Source organism: Talpa europaea, assembly GCF_964194135.1.
Source record: "Talpa europaea genome assembly, chromosome: 15".
NCBI lineage: Eukaryota > Metazoa > Chordata > Mammalia > Eulipotyphla > Talpidae > Talpa > Talpa europaea.
The window spans coordinates 82,957,875-82,978,778 of NC_140083.1; the positions used below are offsets into that span (position 1 = coordinate 82,957,875).

The 20,904-nt window shown below is 57.6% G+C and overlaps 2 protein-coding genes across 4 annotated transcripts; both read left to right on the forward strand.

Moving 5' to 3' along the window:
- Window positions 1-4,081: 4,081 nt before the first annotated feature.
- On the forward strand, window positions 4,082-13,210 carry PIP4K2C (phosphatidylinositol-5-phosphate 4-kinase type 2 gamma; the record flags this gene model as incomplete). Of its 3 annotated transcripts, none has more annotated exons than XM_084255747.1 (10): window positions 4,082-4,255; window positions 6,843-6,940; window positions 7,549-7,645; window positions 8,620-8,763; window positions 11,073-11,219; window positions 11,358-11,396; window positions 11,932-12,045; window positions 12,411-12,678; window positions 12,835-12,938; window positions 13,130-13,210. In XM_084255747.1, 10 exons carry the CDS (start codon window positions 4,082-4,084, stop codon window positions 13,208-13,210), a joined length of 1,266 nt encoding a protein of 421 aa, XP_084111873.1. The 3 variants fall into 3 exon arrangements, with proteins under 3 accessions (XP_084111873.1, XP_084111874.1, XP_084111875.1); XM_084255748.1 differs by having other exon boundaries at window positions 6,843-6,917; window positions 7,580-7,645; XM_084255749.1 differs by lacking the exon at window positions 8,620-8,763.
- A 4,586-nt stretch (window positions 13,211-17,796) lies between these two features.
- Window positions 17,797-20,539, forward strand: DTX3 (deltex E3 ubiquitin ligase 3; the record flags this gene model as incomplete). Its single annotated transcript, XM_084256499.1, has 4 exons — window positions 17,797-17,825; window positions 18,191-18,920; window positions 19,780-19,997; window positions 20,335-20,539. The coding sequence occupies 4 exons, from the start codon at window positions 17,797-17,799 to the stop codon at window positions 20,408-20,410; spliced, it is 1,053 nt and encodes a 350-aa protein (XP_084112625.1). The 3' UTR covers window positions 20,411-20,539.
- Between the last annotated feature and the right edge of the window lie 365 nt (window positions 20,540-20,904).

A 20,904-nucleotide genomic window follows, 5' to 3' on the forward strand; every position in this document is an offset into this window, starting at 1 on the left:
TGTGTTCTTCCCAACCTTTTGATTTGTGGGCTCCCAGCTCATTGGCAAAATATTTATTGTGAGGAGCCTTCCTTTCAAGCTGGAGCCTGACTTTCCCCCTGCTATATATTTAAAAAAATTTTTTTTGGCAGACTTCCTTCTATAATGTCCCATCTGGCATTAAGTGCACTTTAAAGACAGGGGCAGGACAGATTTCCCAGAGATGGAAGAACCCAAGGGGGGTGCTCTTCCCCCACCTCCCCACAGGTCACTGACAGGACTGTTGGTTTGGTTTCTGAGTCCTTTCCTTCCACAGGTGCTAAGCTGGTTTCCCAGGTAACTGCAGGGGTGGAGAGTGAGAGTCCTAAGCCAGTCCAGATCAGCCAAGTGTGGTGCCCAGATAAGCCAGTGTTAACCTGGGCTGGAAGACCAGGGCAGCATGGCAACCCACCATCTAGCTTCTCAATCAGGAAAGAAAACTCAGTGTGAGTGCCAGCTGGCAGACACAGCCTGCACTGGCCTGAAGAAGGTCCCTTCTCTCTGTGTCTGTTGGGCCTCTCTTAGCAATTAAGGAAAAACGCAGGGAGAAAAAATACAAGGGGGGCTTTGAAGAAATCCAAGACAGTGATATTCAAACACTCCATGAACAAATCTTGTCTAGAAAGTGAGGCAGGCCTTTGCATTTTCCTTATTTCGTGGACAATGCTCCATGTGTTGAGGAGCCCCCGAAGAGTCGCGAGAGACCCTGTGGAATCTAGTTTGAAACCCCCTGCTCTGAGGAAAGGAGCCGAGTCTGGCTCCCTGCCCTCAGCCCACAGCTCATAGCACAGAACCTTCGCTGTCTCCAGACCCAGCTGCAGAGGAAGAACCTTTGCACCTGTCAGCTCGTGCTCACCTTAGCCAGCCTGGCGTTTCAGGATCAAGTGGGGTTTATGTCATCTTGCCACCGAGCGATTCTTTCCAAACACTTAAGAAAATGTGAAGGTGTAGGGCAGAGGAGCGCAGGGACAGAGGGGCAGCCTTCTCTCGAGCAAGATGTAAGGGAAATGTATTCACTTACATAAATAAGAAACACACGCACAAGAGCCTTCGCCGGAAGGTTCCGTCGACATCCCCTCCTCCCCACCACCCCGCCGCATCCCTTTCAGAGAGCCAGGGTCGCAAGGGGCACCTGGCCTGCCCGCTCACATCTGCCAAAATGTTGCATGCCAGTGTGGAAGACAAAGCAAACTGCACAAACCCCAGTGTGTATTTACTTGATGTACATAGATACCTTTAAAATAAAAGAAATTCAATGATGACTCTGTGGTGTTGTCAATCTCTACCCCTCCCCACTGTCATGCCCTGCCTTGCGTGTAATGTCATTAGACAGTGTGGCGTAGATCCTTCCAAATGTGTGCTGTGTATTTATACGCAGGTTTTTTTCCTGGTTGGGTATCTTTTCATGTCGATATACGTTGATTTACTGTATTAAAAATATATATTTATATATACAGCTGACCCTTGAATAACATGGGTTTGGACTGGACTGTGTGGGTTCCTTAACACAGATTTTTTTTTCAATAAGTACAGTCTGGGGCCTCCCCGGTGGCGGAGGGGTTGAGCGCTGGGTGGCAAAGCTGCCCGCAGCCTCTGCAGCACCGGTTCGATCCCCGGCTGCTCCCCGGCCACCGGAGGAGGGTCCCACATGGCGCGCAGACCTCTCCTGCCGCCCGCTGCTCCCCTCAGCAGTGTCCTTCGGTCCTTCTGCCTGCTCTGCTCCCCGCTCTGGCTCTGGTGAATTCTCTCACCCTCCCGCGCTTCTGACTGTACCCAGTGCATGTATAAATAAGTAAAGAAAAAGAAAAAGAAAATAAATAAATAAATAGATAAATAAATAAATAAATAAATAAAAGAAGCATAATGCATTAAAAAAAAAAATAAGTACAGTCTGCCTCCCATATCTGCAGTTTCTGCATCCACGGATTCAGCCACCCTTGTGTGTCTATTGGTTGTATCCTCTGACTTGGAACTGGAGGACACGGAGGGCCAACTGTTGGGCAATTGAACATCAGTGGGCTTGCTGTCCTTGGGGGAAGGGGTGCTGAAACCAATCCTCTGCAATACCAAGGGATGACTATAGTTAAATTGGGGGGTGAGTCAATAGTCACACAAACCTTTTCAATTGTACAGGAGTCAGTGGCCCCAGCCCCTGTGTTGCTCTAGGGTCATGTTCTTTTCCTAGATCTATGTTCTGATTGACTCAGCCATTCCACACTGGTGGACATCTATCTAGGTTGTTTGTAATTTTTAACAAAAAAATGTCCTCTTCATTTTTATCCCTCAATCTCAGCATCAGCTCTTCCCTCTCGGCTGCCTCTCCATCTCTCTCTTGACAAGAGCTCAATGCTCTTGTCCAAGGTCATCTGTTGCAGTCGCCCTCCTGGGAGCAAGTCTCTGTTTCCTCTGTTCAGACCACAAAGCTTCTGAGGTGAAAGAACCAACACAGTGGGGTAGCTGGAAGCAAAGAGGCTAGAAACCTGACAGGCTGTGTTGCTCCCGCTCCTTCTGTGTACCCCGCCTTAGTTTCCTCTCCCAGCCCTAGGACAACTAGTCTCTGCCTCACTCCTCAAGAGCCCACCCATCTCACTCTCCTGCCTTAGGCAACACCTTTGTCTGCTCTAAAGGGAAAATTAAGGTGATTAGTATGGAATTTTTCACCTCTTCCTCTCTCCCCACCAAATCTACACAGCTCCCTTCCTCACTTCCCTTGTCTGGGCAAAATCAAGTCCTTTGTAGAACGTTCATTCTTGAGACACCCAGAAACCAACACATAAAATAACTAAGAGTGACGCAGACTCGGGCAACTATGTGCATGTTCCTCGTTACCGTCGGTCTCAGTGATGACTTCACTTGCCCTTGTAAGGTCTCCCCGAAAAGTCTCTCCTTTACTTTGTGTTTTTATATAACTGACTATAACTTCTCTCTTACAACCTATTTTCCTAGAAAAATCCCAAGCTTCCCACCGGCTTCCTCACCTCCCCCTCATTCTTCATTCCACATTGATCTGACTCTTGTTCTGCTGAAACTGCTTTTCCAAGGTGACTGGTTACCAAACACAGTGGGCACGTCTCTGTCCTTGTCTTGCTTTGCCGCTCCATGACACTGGACACTCATCTGCATTCTGTCCTCCTAGAAACTCAACACCTTTGGCTTTTGTGACTGCTCACCTGGTCCCCTTCTGTGGCACCTCTTCTCTATCTGCCCCACCGGCCTCCTAAAGGCTGGTCTAGACCAGGATTCAGCCCTTGGTTCTTGCTCCCGGTGAGATGTCAGCTACATCCTCAGATTGCACAATAATTAAATCTGGATCTCCATCCCAGCCCAGAACATTCTGCTGAGTTCTGGGCCGTATGTCCAGTTCTCCTCAGGTGCTCAAACAGGGCCCTGGATTCCAGAACCTTCCCTGCCCGGCGCGGGCTCCAGGCCCCTCCAGCGCCCCCGGACCGACCAGGGCACCGCCTCGGGCGGCGCGCGCGGTCAGGCGGGGCTCGGGCGGCGCTCGCCTCGCAGCTCGGGCCTCGGGCGGGCAGCGCCGTCAGGCTCCAAAGTCCTTTCGGGCAAACTCGCCTCCAGCGTCCCCCGGGGAGGACTCGGGCGATCCAGAAGCGCCTGCGGAATAAGCGCAGGCAGCGATTTAAGTCTGGACCTGCAAGGCCCGCCGCCCCAGACCCGCGGGGCGAGGAAGGAGCCCGGGGCTGCGCTCGGGCGGGCGGCTGCGCGACGCCGGGCAGGCCCGGGCGGCGGCGACCGCCGCGAAGGAGCCCCTGGGGGGACCCGGCCCGGCCGCCCGCAGCCCCGGGGGGCGCGGCCGCCGCCCGGCCCCGCCCCCGGCCCCGCCCCCGGCCCCGCCCCGCCCGCCGCGCCGGCTCCCGACGGCTCCCGACGGCCAGCGCAGGGGGCGGGGCCGGGCGGGGCCGGAGACTGGGCGGGGCCATCTCGCCCCGCCCCCGCGCGGGCCGGCCTCCGGTCACGTGAGCGCGGCGCAGGTGAGCAGCGCTTCCGGGGTCGGAGCCGCGATCGCTGCCGGCGCCGCTGCACTCGGCGGGGCGCGCGGGAGGCCATGGCGTCCTCTTCGGTCCCGCCGGCCACCGTACCGGCGGCGACGGCGGGCCCCGGGCCGGGCTTCGGCTTCGCCTCCAAAACCAAGAAGAAGCATTTCGTGCAGCAGAAGGTGAAGGTGTTCCGGGCGGCCGACCCGCTGGTGGGCGTGTTCCTGTGGGGCGTCGCCCACTCGGTGAGCCCCGGCCCCCGCCCCGCCGCCCCGGCCGAGCCCCGGCCCGGCCCCGGCCTCCTGCGTCCAGGCGCCGCGGCCCGAGTCCCGCGGCTGCCGCCCTTCCCCCGGCCGCCCTGCCCTGCCCTGCCCTGCCCTGCCCTGCCCGCCAGCCCCGGGGTCCCCCGCGTGCCTAGCCGCCCTGGACTTGGGGGGCTGTCTGCTCTCGTCGCCTCTGCCCTCGCCCTGAACGCCTTCCCGCTGGCCTCCGCCTTCCCCGTCTGAAGTCCAGCTCCCTGTTTCCTTCCTGCCAGATTCAGCCCCAGCCCCGGGCCACGGAGACCGGCCAGGGCCCGGCCCCGGCGCGCAGACCGGCTGGGGCGGCCCCGGGCGGGGGCTGAGGCCTCCCGGGAGGAGTCCGCGTGCGGCAGGAGCGCGGGACGGTAGCTGGGTGAGGGGCTCGCCCACTTTTCTTTCAGGTTTGCTTCCCGGCTGCAGCCTTTCACTTTGGCACCTTGGTCCAGGCTTCCCAGACCTAACCCTGCTGCCCTGTCCCTTTCCAGAGTCCAGCGTTTCAGAGAAACGCCCCACCCCGAGCCTGGGGGTGCGCTTACTGCATGTGCCCTTGGTTTTAACTGCATCCCTCTTTGATGTTACGTGAGGGTGGGTCGTTTTTGACGGAAGAGGGGGCTGAAATCTCGTCCTGGGCACACCGTGGCGGTGAACTTGAGAAGCAGGAACTGATGTGAAGTTATGGCCTGGGAATCAGGAGGAGGTCAGAAAGGCTAGTGCATCTTCTTTCCTGAGAATACCTTAAGTGAAGGAAACAGCCATTCCTTCCCTCAGTCTGGAGTGGGAGGGATGCAGTGACCTTGAATGTGGCAGGGAAGATTATAAATCACCTTCCTTGAGTTGTTACGGCAGGGGTGTGGAGATGAAGGGGGTACAGAAGAACACACGTTTTGTCATTTCTTAAAAAAGATTTATTTATTTATGCATACAAGAAACAGCGGGGGGGAGGGGGGCGGTGAGCGGATTCACCAGAGTGGGGAGCAGACCTCCCTTGTCAAGTTCTTAATTTGTCGTTTAGAATGTTGTTTGGGCCCGTTTCCTCCCTTTTGCGTTTGTAGCTCTGTGCATTGCTCCCAGCTCACTGGGTGGTAATGTGAGCCTAGGGCACTTGGCTGGGCAGCCTGATGTAGACAGGGCTGCCTTTTCTATGTACCTGCCAGGTGACTCATCCTTCCCCGTGGAAAGCTTAACAAGGAGGGTTTTCCTTTGGCAGGGATTGGGGGTATTACACATAGGCCTGCCTCAGCTTCCCTAGGTATATATATTTGAGCTTCAGCACCCCACCCTCCAGCCAGCACACATTTACTTCAAGTGTCTGGAATGGAGAAATTGCTTGAACATATGTCTGTGATGATTCAGCCTGCTTAACAGCAGGTGGTGAAGAGGGGGCACGGAGAACTATTGCTGCATTTCAGGCTGCAATCTCAAGTGACTTTTTTTTGTTCTGGAGGAATATGTTCTGTCCTCCTTTTCTACTGAAAATGAGAGGAGCGGGTTTTATTGCAGTGTACAGAATTTAGGTTAGCTGCACGTTGTAACCTCCATCAAGTTCAAATAAGGCCAGGCCAGGCGTTGATTTATTCAGTTCACAAACACGGAGGCCCACTGTGTGCCCACTGTGTGCTAGCTGGACTCCTGAGAGATGCAGATGACTGGAAGTGGTCCTTGCCCTTGAAGAGCTCACAGTCTCGGTGGGGAATTTACATAAACTAGAGCTTGGAGTCATATGATAAGTGCGCTGCTGAAGGCAGGTGAAGATACTGTGGCAACACCCGGGAGAAAGCACATCTCCTCGGGATTTCTTAGTGCAGGAACTCCCTTTCCACCCTTTCCAGCCTGAATTAGACTGCTATTTCTGGGGTGAGGAGAGCATGTGATCCCTGCAGCTTTGGGGCTGTGGGTTGGCTTGACTTTGGTGAACAGACGCCTAATGAGCTCACATCCTCCACCTGCTTCCCTTCCCTCTGAAATCAGCTGCTCTTCCCTTGCCTGCCACCAGGCCGGTGGGCCCCTGAGCGGGGAACTGGGTCAGAGGCCTGGAAGGACTGGTCCTGCTTGTAAGGACATGGACTTTTCTCTCTCGTTGCCGGTGACCCCCTCCGAGTCCCATTAACTCTCTTGTGTACTTTAAAAATGCCTTTTGATTTGTTTTTAATGGAGCATGGAATTGTTTGTCTTGAACGTCTTGAGTCTGCTGAGGGTTGGTTTTTTTTTTTTCTCTAGAATTTCTCACAGCTTTAAAAATAGTCCTGAGTTGCTTGCAGGGTTGGCCTAATATAAAACGACTGTTGTGAGCATGAAGGCCCACGGGGCGGGAGTGTGAGGGACTGTGTGTGAGGGTTGCTTTCTGCAGGCCGTCGTGGGCAGCAGAAGACGGGGGCACATTCTCTTGAGCATTCTGTCAGGCATATGCAGAGCCATTGTTTTTAAAGGAATGAGGCTTGAGCTGCCTTTTTTCCCACTCTTGCCCAGACACAGTGTCTGAGTAGCTCTCCAGACCTCTACTCACCGCCTCCCGCTTCTCGCTTTGGTTTATCAGATCAATGAGCTCAGCCAGGTGCCTCCCCCAGTGATGCTGCTGCCGGATGACTTTAAGGCCAGCTCCAAGATCAAGGTCAACAATCACCTTTTCCACAGGTGGTAACCTCTGCCCTTCTCATGTCAACCTTCCTGGAACAGAATGATACATAATTTTTAAGAGTTAAGATTTAATGAGTTGAAGATTTTAGATTTAGAGGCAGCTTAAGAAGTTATATGGTCTAACCCGCCCAGTACAGAAATTCAATATTGTACAAAGAAACCATTAAAATAATTTCCAATTCCCTGTACCCTTACATGTATGTCCTCGTCTCTCCTGGCAACCCCATGATATAAATACGCTTAGGTGCCCTTACCATTAGTTTTTGATAAGGACTCCCTGAAAGAAATATCTCAAGTCCTCCTAGTAACAAAAGGGGCCGTTCAAAACGGTGACACCTATCGCCGGTTTTAGGATAGTACTGACTGGCTTGAGATTTGGGAGCAGCTGCTGTTTGGCTGGGCAGTACCTGTGGCTCAAGCTCCCTGAGCCACAGTCTCCCCTTTTATAAAATAGGAATAATGTCCCTTTAAAGGGTCTCATAAGAGTTTTATGAGAATCCAATAAGGTAATATGTGTGAAGGTACTTTTATAAACTGTCACGCCCTATACAGATGTGAGGTAATACTGTTACTTTGTTTTCTTACCTTGAAAACTCTTATTGCAGGGAAAATCTCCCCAGTCATTTCAAGTTCAAGGAGTACTGTCCTCAGGTCTTCAGGAACCTCCGTGATCGATTTGACATCGATGACCAGGATTACTTGGTGAGAGTCCGTTATGGCATGAGAGTAGTCGTCTCCCTCACAAATGGGAATGCTTGGGACAGCCATGTTTGAAGAAGTGAGAGCAGAAGACTGGGGAGCCCTCTTTGCTCATCCCTAGGGCTGTCCCTACGCCTCTAGTTCAGCCCTCGGTCCTCCCAGGCAAGGTGCGGAGCCCCATGAAGGCAGGCCTGGGGTGGCCTCAGGAGGCCCGGTGCGGACCTGCCTCTGGCTCTGCCCCTGGTGGGGCCAGTTGGAGTGTGTCCTCAGGCTCTGCCAGCAGGGAAGCCAGACTTGACCCCAGCGGGAGGATGTGTTGGCCACACAGAAGCTAATCCGACACCCGTGGCCCTCCCCAGGGTTGGGCTCTTTCCCAGGGAACCTCTGAAGGCAGCTGGGGTGTCAGACAAACTATGACTTGTTGTCTTGTCATGCATGTGCTATGGCGCTTGACTCGTCTTAGGATTTTGTGCCTGCGAATAGCCTGAAATGACTTAGGAAGCAGAGCAAAGGTGCCAGCGTTCTCTGGCAGGGACGAGGGCCAGCACCCCAAGACTGGAAGGAGGCCGAGGGGGCGGCTGCCTGGGAAGAACACCAGTGCGCCCTCTTTGCCCCAGCTCTCCCCCTGTGCTGTTCTGTATTTTCCCACCGGCCTCAGTCACCAGCTATGGATGCCTCCTTCTTCCAGAGGAATAAAGCTCGTTTCTAGTTTATGTTTAAAAAACAAAAATAAGCAAGAGTCTTGGAAAGTATGATTCTTTACTGTGTTGTAATCACAGTCATCCTCAGAAATCTGTTGGAAGCTATAAAACCTATCCTTGAGGGAAAAAATGTAGATACGTTTAAAGTGTTGCTTTCGATTTTATTTATTCCATATTTGGACATTAGCTTAAGAACCTCTGCTCAGCCATTATCCTGTGGCTTGCCTCTCCGTATCAAGGGAGAGGAAAGAGCCTCGGCCTGCTCTGTGTCCCCAGGTGTCCCTTACCCGAAGCCCGCCGAGTGAGAGTGAAGGCAGTGATGGGCGTTTCCTTATCTCGTATGATCGGACGCTGGTCATCAAAGAAGTATCCAGTGAGGACATTGCTGATATGCATAGCAACCTCTCCAACTACCACCAGGTCAGGCCTCGCGCTAGCCTCCTCCTTTCCCTCCCTTTCCTACTGACAGCTCAGCTGCCAGAGCGCGCGGGGAGACTTCGATCCCTTTCCATCCCTCGGACCCATTTTGCTTCTCAAGAAGCATTTGACGCCATGTTTTTGAAGCTAGGAATTTTTTAAAAAGGGCTTCTCCATACCTGCTTGAGTTTGACTAAATGGAAGAATTTAGATGTCTTCTTTCCCATTTGGTACTAGAACTGCTGGGGATTGATACATAAAGGCCCATATGTAGCAAAATATAAACTATAGACTAAGTTAGAATTGGGTGAAGTGTTCATACCACATAAACTATCAGGAATAAAAGGAAGTTTGGGGAGAAAATCGGGATAAAGTGGACAGTTGGGATAAATTACAGGGAGAAGCCATGGTCACATCCTGCCCGAGTGGTGGTAGGGAGCTCTTATGTCTGATCAAATGAACTTGGAATGTGGAATTCCTCGAATATTTTGGTGGTTAAAAACACTCCCTGCATGTCTTTCTACTAAAGAAAAACCTCTCCAAGATCAATGAGCAAGGAGTCAATGACAGATCTAAGTGGAGTCTTTGTTTCTACAACAAATACTGAATGTCTGTTGTTGGTGGGGAAAAGGGGAGAGAAGCAGTCATCGGCCTTGAGAACCTCGGTTTACTGGCAGAGACCAGGCAACCAGTTCAGCCCACAGCAAGGTGCAGAGTGCCCCGGCTGTGTAGAGAAAGAGCACCCCAGCTCACCTGGGGAGAGAGGTACACTGGGAAGGCTCAAAGAGGGTTGTTTTTTGTTTGAGAGAGGGTATGGGAGAGATGATTCTTGAGCGACTAGTAGGTGCTAACCATGGGACGGGGTGGAGGAGAACAATCTAGGCTAGGGATGACACCGCTTGGAAAGGCACAGACAGAGCCGTGAGAGAGCTTGGTGCCAGGCAGCTGGAGGAAACTCAGTGTGGCTGGGATGTGGTCTCGTGGAAATAATTAGGGAGGAGCCAGATTGCGAAAGGTTTTGTAAGCCCCACAGAGAAGTTTGGGCTTTTTGCTGAAGATGGTGTGCAGGGGAGTCACATAGGCGTTATTGAGTAATAGTCCATGTGACAGTAATGTAGAGAATGCTTTGGAGGGGGAAATTCTGTGAGAGGAGCTATCAGTTAGGAGATAATCTAGGTGAGACATGACTGGACCCTCGAGCAGCGATGACAGTGGAGATGGGAAGGAAGACCTTTGGGAGAGTTGTGGGAATTAAGGCAAATTCCAGGTTAGGGACAGCAGGGTGCCTACTTACCAGCAGCCAGGAAGCAGACAAAAACAGGTGTTGGGGGACGACACTCTGACTTAGACATGTTGAGCTGGGGTTTCTGCAGATCGCCCAGATATAGAGACCCAGTAAGTGGTTGGGCTGTGGATTAGCCTTAGGAGTCTAGATTTCATAGTTATGAGAATAGAGGATAACTAGAGCTGATAGATGATAATAGGTGAGATGATTGAAGGGAAGCGAGGCAGAATCTAGAGGAGCAAGGAGAAAAACGAGCCCCTACAGGAGACCAAGAGTAGATGGATGTTTTTAATGTTTATGTCCTCCTGCACTCTGCACAGGAGTTGACGCCGGAAAGAATTAGAAGAGGCGTCTGATGGGAGCGGAGGGGAAGAGGGCCTAGCGTTGAAATGCGTCAGGGATTTGGATTTGGCGACCGAGAGATTTGGAGGAGGGCGTAGAGAATCCAGCGGAGGAATGAGGTGCCTAAGTCTGATGTCATTGGTTTGCGGTAGGAATGAAAAATCAGTGGATCGGTCGCGGACCGGTCTCCTGAGAAGGCTGGCTGTGAAGAGGAGGAGGCAGCGATGCCGAGAGAGAGATGGTAGCATGAGGAGAGGAATGTTTTTTAAGAATCTGAAATACAGGCCACCATGCAACCGATTTTACTCTGGGAATCTGGTCCGCCGAGAAACACCAGTTTACATAAAACCCGAAATGAGACGGAATTTCTAATCCTGGTTCTGTGCCCATTTGCATACAAAGAGTCAAAAATAGTAGGCCAGCACCTCCATGCTCCGTCTCAGACGGTGTTCAGGGTGAGGCTGGAGGAGACGCTGCAGGTCTGCTTTAGACAGACAGAATAGACCCGAGGCGAGAGGGTTCAGAAGCTGCATGGATAGCCAGGGTGGTCTCTGGCGACCGCCCACCACGTCTGCTGGAAGCTCCCGGGCCCGGGCTGGAGTGGCAGTGCTGGAACTGCATTCCATCCCTGGGCCTTGGCGTGTGTTGCTCAGCCCCTCACGTTCCTTCCTCTCTCGCACCTCAGTACATCGTGAAGTGCCACGGCAAGACGCTACTGCCCCAGTTCCTGGGCATGTACCGAGTGAGCGTGGACAACGAGGACAGCTACATGCTTGTGATGCGCAACATGTTCAGCCACCGGCTTCCTGTGCACAGAAAGTACGACCTCAAGGTGAGGAGAGGGCCGCTGGCCCTGAGCGGGAGGCCTCGGAGCGGAAGGAAAGAAGGCCTCAGGCCTGAGGGCATCTTGGGGGCGGAGTTCTGACTGGTCTTTTAGCCACTGCTGACTCGGTCTTTGGTCTCTCCACAGGGCTCCCTCGTGTCCCGGGAAGCCAGCAATAAGGAAAAGGTGATACTAACTTTAGGTGACAGGGTGAGGGATGGGGGTGAAAGAGCTCTTCCTAGGAGAAAAAGGTAGGGGTCACCAGCCGTTTATCCTTACCTTAAAGTGCCAGAGTGAAGAGAGACCTGTTTGCACGGGGCACCAGGAACCGGCCCTGGCACCAGCCCAGGTGCTCCGTGCGGAAGGAGGGTGCCAGGCCCCGAGGGCGCAGTGCTCGCCCTCCGCCTGCTATTCCGAGCCTTGTGTTCAGCCTTGTTTTTGCTTAAGGAGAAAGAAAAGTCAACACAGGGGGTCTTGCCTGAAAGCCATAAGCAGAAAGTGGTTGGGTGGGATTTGGGGAACAGCTGCAGTGACTGAGTCCGGGGAAGCGGCGGGAGGCGAGCGCACACCCTGGGCAGCAGCAACAATGAGCGTCTGAGGAGAGCCGGGCTGTCAGCCCCTCGCCGGCTTGGAGGCTCCTGAGGCGGAGCCCGAGACTAGAGGCAGGGAGCTGGAGCCCTGGGAGGTGGCTCAGTGGCCAACATGTCTCTGCCTTTCTCAGGTTAAAGAATTGCCCACCCTTAAGGATATGGACTTTCTCAACAAGAACCAGAAAGTTTATATTGGTGAAGAGGAGAAGAAGGCATTTCTGGAGAAGCTAAAGCGAGATGTGGAGGTGACGACTGGCGTAGGCTGGGAAGTGGCCGTGTCCCGGGGGGTTTTGCTCCCCCCAGAGCCACTGTCTCTCCCAGTCACAGTCTGAGGGAACACCTGCTCCCCTTCCTTTATTTTTTGGGATCTCTGCATATACTGGAGTTGGGAAGCCCCCAAGAAGAGCTATGGAGGGGGTGGCTGGGATGAGCTGAAAGGATGAACTTAGAGCCCAGGACATTTAGGCTCTACAGGGCGATGGTAGACTCCCGGCCCTCAGCTCTTATGCCTTTCCCAGGAGGGCCCCGGAGTCCAGGGGTGGGGGTGTAGGGTGGGGCCCAGAGTGGGAGGGGGCCTTTGGGGTGTCTGATCAGTCAGTTTTGGCCTCAGTTTCTCGTGCAGCTGAAGATCATGGACTACAGCCTCCTGCTGGGTATCCACGATGTCGCTCAGGGTGCGGAGCCGGAGGAGGAGGGGCCTGCGCGTGAGGAGGAGCAGGAGGGGGACGGGGACTGTGGCCTGCCGGGCCCACCCCCGCTGGTGGGCTCCTACAGCACCTCCCCGGAGGGAATTGGCGGCTACATCCATTCCCACCGGCCCCTTGGCCCTGGAGAGTTTGCCTCCTTCATCGATGTCTATGCCATCCGGAGTGCCGAGGGTGAGCGAGCCGGGGGAGGTGAGGGGTGGGCAGGGTTGCTCTTGGGGGACAGAGACCAAGGTGGAGGACAGAGAGCTGGTTCACAGAGCAGGTCTGACTGCTTCCTGGGGAGCGGGGTAGGAACTGTACTTGTCTTCATTGCTGGTCTCTCCCCAGGGGCCCCCCAGAAGGAGGTGTATTTCATGGGCCTCATTGACATCCTGACACAGTATGATGCCAAGAAGAAAGCAGCTCATGCAGCCAAGACTGTCAAGCATGGGGTGAGGGTTCCCCCAAGGCCTTTCCTGGCTTGACTTTGCTGTGGCTTTTCTAGGAGTCTCTGAGAGAGCCTCTCGTGCTGAGTAGGGGGTGGCGTGAGGGGCCGGCTGGGGAAAGGAGCTGGATGAGGACGGAGGGCGGGGAGTGGGAAGAGCCTGGGGTGACCTGATGGTGTTCCCACCTCATCTCACAGGCTGGGGCCGAGATCTCCACTGTCCACCCCGAGCAGTACGCCAAGCGGTTCCTGGATTTTATCACCAACATCTTTGCCTGACGACAGCGCGACTCCATGGGGACCGCCGCTTCGTTAGAGGGGGCGGGGTTCTGGGAGCGTGGGGCAACGGTGGGTAGTCAGGCCACGACTGCTCTCCTTCCCCCTTTGCTAAATTCAGGCCGCAAGCCCCATGTGGCTCGAACCTGTTGAGCAGGCTCTCCCTGGCCCTTTTCCGCCTGGTCGGGTTGTCTCCCTCTCCCCTCCCCGCCGAGTCTGCTTGTTTCAGCGGAGTGTTGCTGTCGACTCTCCCAAGTGCCTTGATCTTTGTCAGATGTCCTGTTCCGGGACATAGGAGGAGCTGGGGGAGGGGCTGTTTGCCATCGTCAGGACCCGGCTGGACAGAGGACCTGCTCGGGCTCTACTCTGGATGCACTTTGCGGAGAGACTGGACTTCGCGGATAACTTCATGGGACTCCCAGCGGCGCCCTCTTCCCCGCGGGCCCCGGCCCAGGACTTCCACGACACTACAGCTGCGGGCGCAGGCCTGCGCACAGACGGCCGCCCCGGGAGCCCTTCCGGGCTGGCACCTCATCGAGGGGGCACCAGGGAGTTTTAGAAGGCCTTTGTCAAGGATTGCCTGTACTGCGGTCTCTGCTGTCACCCCACTTCTGGCTCCGCCCCTGTACTTCCCCCGGGCACAGCAGCCCAGTGATGAGCGGCCAGCCCAGGCCAAGGTGTTTGCCGCTGCTCTTCACCAGCACCTGACACCCTTCCTGGGGCTGGAACCCTGCACGGGGCGGGGCCGGTTCTGGAGGGTGGGCTGATGGGACAGGGTTTTAAGGCTCATTCCCCATCTTAGCCGCCCCTGAGCTTTTAGTCCCAGTAGAAGGGACTACCTCTGCCTGGCCTGGCCTGGTCATTCCCAAGTGTGGGAGCCCCCTCTGCTCCCCGCGGGTGTCCACCTAGCATCCATCCTGCCCTGACCCCTCCTCTGAGGCTTTTTCCAGTTGATCGGTTATTTTGTTCTCCTCCGTCCCATCTCACGCTGCTGCTGCTGCTGCTGCGTCTCCCAGGGACAGATGGCCGTCTTTGTCATCTTCACTCTCCGCCCCCAGAGGAGTCAGAGCCATGGCTCAGTCGCTCAGTCCCCTGGCGCCTCCAAGCCTGGTGGAGGTGATGTGCGAAAACCTCGGAACGCAGAGAACCCTGAGCCAGTGTCCCCCTCCCCTGCCCCAGTGCTTTCGGGGCTCGGGTGGCCCCTCTTCCGTCCCCCTGGTGGTCTTTTTTTTTTTTTTAACATGAAGATGTGTGCCAGCCAGTGACTTGCGGCCTGGACCGGCCTGTCTCACAAAAACGCATGAGATCATAAAGGAGAATCCTCTCCCGTCCATCTTCTCTGAAGGAAGTAAAGAGGAGCCCCCGTGTGGGCGTGGAGCCCTGCTGTCTCTCCCTGAGGGTCCCAGTGGATCTTTGTCATTCCAGCCGTCTACCTGTCCCCTGTTGAATGCAATAAAACTGTGACACCAGCAACTGTTCTTTAGAAATGGGTTTTCTGACCATGTGGCTGATGCATCATGAGCGCTGTGGTCTTTGTCATTTGTTGCTTCTGTTTTTCATCATTTTTGTTTTATTAATTAAAAAAAAGATCTTGTATATTTACTCCCATTGCTTCACTATACAGAAAATAAATTATTGAATTAAAATTCTTTTACAGAAATGCCTCTTTCTTCTTCTCCCCCCTCCGTTTTTTTTTGAGGAGTCTGCTTGGGGTACGGAGACCAAATGAATTCTGGGCTTTAAGATGCCGGGTCCCTTAACCAGGATGTGGGTTTCTAGACAGACTGTGACCCTAAAAGGTTGTGAGGGGCGTGCATGGGGATGGAAATTTATTTCCCCAACCTTGTGGAAGTTCAGGGGTAGGGGGTTCAGGGAACACAGATGAAATGACCCCTTCCTCCAGCGTCCTGGGCCTGATCACCCCTGCATCTGTAAAGGTGAGTGAGCCCCTGCACTTGAGCTAAAAAGAAGGAATTCAGAGTCCCCCCCGGGCTTCCTGGGAAAGACAGGCTCAGCCTGCAAGGCAGGAAGAGCTTCAGGGCCTGGGAAAGTGAAGAGAAAGTGACGGGCCTCCCTGGGGACACAGGGCCGGGGGCTGGAGGAAGGGAGGCTGCGGCCAGTCTGGGAGCTGCTGCTCAGCGGGCCCAGGAGGTCCCGGGGCTGGTGGAAAGACCAGGCTCGATGTGGCCCCAGGGGCGTGAATGGGCTTGGAGGCTGGACGGCTCTGATGTGGGAAGCAGAAGGACCAGAGCTTCTCCCCACCCCCCACTTTGAGAGTTTTTAACTATTTGAACCTCAGACTTGCCCCACACAACGTCCCCGCGACACCCCCCTCATGCCTCACCCCCACCCCCCACCCCTGCCCAGGACATTTTCTCAAAAAATGAGCTCCCTTGGCACTCTGCACCAGCCTCAGCAGCCCCGCGCGGGAGGACGCTGGGCGCTGACCAATGCCCTCCGGGAGCAGCCGGGGGTCCCGGCAGGTAACAAGCGGGGTGAGGGAGGGGCGTGAGGTTGGTCCCGGGGGCTAATTTCCAGAACGAGCGCTTTTAAATGCCTGCTCCTCCCACCCTACATTGTTCCCCAAAGGCCCCTCTAGCATGAAGATCTCCAAAAAGATCCCCGCACCCCCTCCCCCCAACGTCTTCCCCGTCACCCCCACCCGCCACCAGCCCGGAGGCAGAGAGGGTCCCCCGCGCGCCCGGGCGCGCCTCCGGGGAGCCACCCCCCTCCCTCGGCTCCGCGACGCCACCCCCTCCCTCCAAAGACTGGGACGGCGCCTCCATTTTTGTTTTGGGGTGGAAGGGCAGGGGCTCGTGGGGAGAAGGGGGCAGAAGCGGGGACGGGGGCAGGTGCTGTCCTCCCTCCTTCCCTGTCCCTCGGTCTGCACCCCCTGCAAACTGCCCCCCACCTTCTCGGGGTCTCCCCCCCCTTGTTGCTAAGGCCCAGACCGTCATCCCAGCAACAGCCTCAGTCATGTGACCGGCAATGGCGGCGCTGACGAGAGGTAGGTGAGCCCGGCGCCCCCCACACCCCCCGCGCGCCCCCCGGACCCCGCTCGCACCCCCCGCGCGCCCTCCGCTCCCACCTAAGCCCCCCTCCTCCGCCTCCTTGCCCCGCGCGCGGTGCCGGGACCCCCTCCACATCCCGCCGACCCCTTTTATCATCCGCCAGCCTTGGCCTCCATTTGGGGGTCCTGGGGACCGAGATCGGGCAGGCGTGCACCCCCGCCCAGTGCTGGGGCTCCGGGGGCCCGGCGAGAGGGGGCTGTGGGAGCTGGTTCCGGGTCGAGTCCTGCAGATCCTTGGGGGAGGGGCGGAGCTGGCTCAGTGGATCCCCCGGGATCTCTGCCCTCCCGGCAGGGGGGCCCTCTCTGGAGTGAGGGGCTGGCCCCGCGGCCGGCCGGGGTGCCCGGGAGGAATCAGGGACCCAGCACCGACTGTGGCCCCGCCTCCCTGTTCCGTGCCAGCGGGGCCTGGAGCTAAGGACACCGAGGTCCTGGGTTCTCTGCCGGGAGGGCTGGGTCTTCCCCTCAGACGGCAGGAACCCGGGCTCTAGGGGTCGAGTTTCACTTTCTGAATGCGGGGGTGCATCTGGCCTTGAGGGGACTCCGATGGAGGCACAAAGGAGAGCTGCTCCCCTTTGGATCAGTCAAGAAATTGAGGTCACACTAATGGCCCCTCTTTCTATCAGCTGCATTCGGAGGTGCTGTAGAGACAGCCCGGGTGGCGGAAACTGCCAAGACTAGAAACATTTCCCCTCGGCCCCGCCCCGTGGGAACCGCACCCCTCCAACCGCACCCCTCCCGAGTGCAGACGCGGACGGGGTGACCGGCCTCCGGGGTGCGGGGTCCTGAGATGACAGCGAGAACTTTGTTGCTGCAGGGGCTGCTGCCACTCGGTTGGCCTCCACGCTGACTTCAGCAGAGGGCCCGGGCCGGCGGGCCGGGAAGGCTCCCTGAGCACAGCGGGGCCGCATGATCTGGGAGTGGGGAGCAGGGCAGGGAGTCTGGGGCCCAGGAAATATTCTTGTCCCCGGGATGGGAGGGAAGTAGCGAGGAAGATGTCCCCGCGGCCGACGGTCCCTCCCTGGCTGCTCTGAGAGCCGGAGGCGGGGGAGAGAAAGAGCCAAGGCAACGTGTTGAAGTTTCTTCTTTGGCGGCTTGGCTTGGGGAGAGCCCGGGCTGCAGCTCCGCGGGAGCGCGGGAGAGGCAAGGGAAGGGAACTTCTGTTTGGTCTCTGGCCTGGCCGGGAAGCCGGTGACATTCGCCATCATAAGCCTTTTTCTTCCTCCCTCCGGCCAGTCCCAGTCAGCTGAGTGTGGAATAGAGGGGTCCGCAGCCGGCATCTTCCATGGGCTTCCCAGGTATCTGCCTCCTGGGGGAACCCCAACTTTCACCATGAAATGGGTAACCCCCATTTCATGCTCCAAGTCATGCCATGCCTAGTGACTCGTGCCAGGGTGCCGGCGGGCCCTGGGCCGCGGGGAGGGGCCTGCGGGAGTCAGGCACGGGGCGTCTCACCTCCTTCTCCTGTCCACCCGCCAGGTCACACAGCCTACAAGTAGGGACAGGGACAGAGCGCGCCTGCATGCCGATTCTAAGCTCCTCAGGATCCAAGTGAGTAAAAAGCAGGGTCAAGAAGTCTCCCTCCCCTCAAAGAACCCAGGTTTTGCCCAGAAGCCGGGAGGGCCGCAAAGCGGCTGTGATCTCGGGAGGAGCCTAAGGCCAACAAGACCGCCTCTTGCCTTCAATGCTCACAATCAGTCTAGCAACTTTCCTGCTCCCCAGTGGGTGCTGGGGTTTGAAAGATAAGAGGGCCCAGGACATGAGCTCAGGGGAGGGGCTGGGGCTGGAGCCGAGAGGGCAGAGGCCACATAAGGTTGCAAAGGAACCCGGAGTGGGAGGCACTGAGATTTGTCAAATGGGGACCCCCCACCCTGAGTCCCTTTCACCCTGGGGGCAGTGTCGTTCGTCCTGTCCAGAATGGCAGCCTGCGGAGGCACCTGCAAGAACAAGGTGACCGTGTCCAAGCCCGTGTGGGACTTCCTGAGCAAGGAGACGCCCGCGCGGCTGGCGCGGCTTCGGGAGGAGCACCGCGTGTCCATCCTCATCGACGGCGAGACTTCCGACATCTACGTTCTGCAGCTCTCCCCCCAGGGCCCTCCCCCGGCCGCCCCCAATGGGCTCTACCTGGCCCGCAAGGCCCTCAAGGGGCTGCTGAAAGAGGTGGAGAAAGAGCTGAAGAAAGCTCAGAGGCAGGGGGAGCTCATGGGCTGCCTGGCTCTGGGGGGTGGCGGGGAGCACCCTGAGCTGCACCGCCCGGGCCCACCCCCTCTCCGAGCAGCACCTCTCCTGCCCCCCGGGGCCCGGGGGCTGCCCCCGCCGCCCCCCCCGCTGCCCCCCCCTCTGCCTCCCCGGCTGCGGGAGGAGGCGGAAGAGCAGGAGAACACCTGCCCGATCTGCCTGGGCGAGATCCAGAACGCCAAGACCCTGGAGAAGTGCCGGCACTCCTTCTGCGAGGGCTGCATCACCCGCGCGCTGCAGGTGAAGAAGGCCTGCCCCATGTGCGGCCGCTTCTACGGGCAGCTGGTGGGCAACCAGCCCCAGAACGGGCGGATGCTGGTCTCCAAGGACGCCACGCTGCTCCTGCCCAGCTATGAGAAGTACGGCACCATTGTCATCCAGTACGTCTTCCCGCCCGGTGTCCAGGGGGTAAGACACGACGCCCGCCCTTGCCCTGACTGACCCTGCGCCGACCGGGCTCCTTCTCTGACCTGGGCCCGGGGAGGGTGAGTGCCGTTTCCCAGCGTGCCCTGGAGCCGGGGCGCCGGCTCCTCCCCTGCAGGCCCCACCACCCCGAGGCCCACCGGAAGCCACGGGCATGGGCTACCCCTCCTTGATGACCTTGCCTGTGGGCAGCTGGCCCTGGCAGGGCAGGTCTGCAGAGAGGTGGCCCAGGTGCAGGCCGGCACAGCAGGAAGCGCTGACCCTCTGGCAGCTGGGAGTGTTCCTCCCCCAGATTCCTAAGACAGCAGAGGTGAGGGCGGAAGGGAAGCCGGAAGGGAAGCCAGGGCGCCAAGAGCCTACAGGTGTCTTCCTGCCCGAGGGGGAGTAATTTCCATTTCCCGTCTGCAGACGCCCGATGCCCGAGCAAGGGCAAGAGGGAGATGGCAGCGCTTAGGCCGCGGCAGGAAGCCCGGGAGAGTTTCAGGTGGAGATGGGCAGGCCGAGCCATAAATTACTCCCAGCCCTCGCATTTCTGCTGAGTTATCTGGGGAGTAAGACCGGCCGCCGGCCATTACTCTGGAGAATCCATTTGTTGCTGAATTGAGACTTGAGGGCTGGAGACAGGGAAATAATCTCTTAACATTAAGAATTCTGCCCGGAAGCAGGCTCCTGCGGCCCGGCCCTGTCTCCTTCCCCGGAAGGCCGCCGCCCGCCGGCCCCAGGAGCATTAGCCATGGCCGCAGGCGGAGACGGAGACGCGCGGCACCGCCCCTCTGCTGGCGGCCGTCCGGTGCTGTCGGCCGCCCGCCTGCTCCCTGCCCACTCCGCTCTCCCTCCCGCCTAGGCCGAACACCCAAACCCCGGAGTTCGGTATCCGGGCACCACCCGGGTGGCCTACCTCCCGGACTGCCCGGAGGGCAACAAGGTGCTGACCCTGTTCCGCAAGGCGTTCGACCAGCGTCTCACCTTCACCATCGGCACGTCCATGACCACAGGGAGACCCAACGTCATCACCTGGAACGACATCCACCACAAGACCAGCTGCACAGGGGGCCCCCAGCTGTGCGACTCCTCTCCAGCCCGCCCGGCCCTTCCCCCTCCTCCATTTCCACCAGGAACAGCATCACCCTCCCGCCTCTGGGGTCCTCTTAACTGGAGAGGGCCACCCCCAAACCACCCAGCCATCTCTCTCATCCCCGCTTCTCCTACCTTCCCCCCGGGCCCGACGGCAGAGCAGCCCGCAGAAATAAACAGAATTGGGCTGAGTTAGCTTAGGCTGGGTGACCCCGAAGGGAGGGTGAAGGGAGCGGCCAGATGGGGTGCCCAGAGCGGGGTGAGCCTGAGGGTCCGCTGAGTCCGTCCCAATGGCTGATCCTGCCTCATTTCTCTCTGCTGCCAGGTTCGGGTACCCGGACCCCACCTACCTGACCCGGGTGCAGGAGGAGCTCAGAGCCAAGGGCATCACCGACGACTGAGGGACATCCCCTGGCCAGGCCCCCGCAGCTCGCCACTAGGGCCCGACAGAAGCCTCTGTCCTCTCCTCTCCCTCTGCCCCCGCGGGGCACCGTCTGACTGGAGTTCAGAGGGGAGGGACAGTCCCGTCCCCTGCGCCCCACTGGCCAAGTGCTTCAGTGCAGTGTGAGCCGCTCCCTTCTGGCGAGCTGACCTCCCGGCTCTGCCCCCGCCCTGTACATACCCCGGCCCTGCCCCTCCGCTGCCCCGGGCTTGTTCTGGTGTGTGCTGTGCTCCGGTGACGAGGCTGAGAAAGGACCCGGGTCCGGAGGGGGGTCTCTTGAGCTCCCCACCCCGCGCGCTCCACCGCTGAACTTCGGGTGCAGGGGAGGGGGGCGGGCTGCGCGCCCCCTGCCCCGCGGGGCGGCTGCGTGTTCTCCTGAAGCCACCCCCTTCCACCTTGACCTTGTCCTTTCTCCCCCGTGTCTGTCTGTCAGTCTGTCTCCCGCTCTCCCCT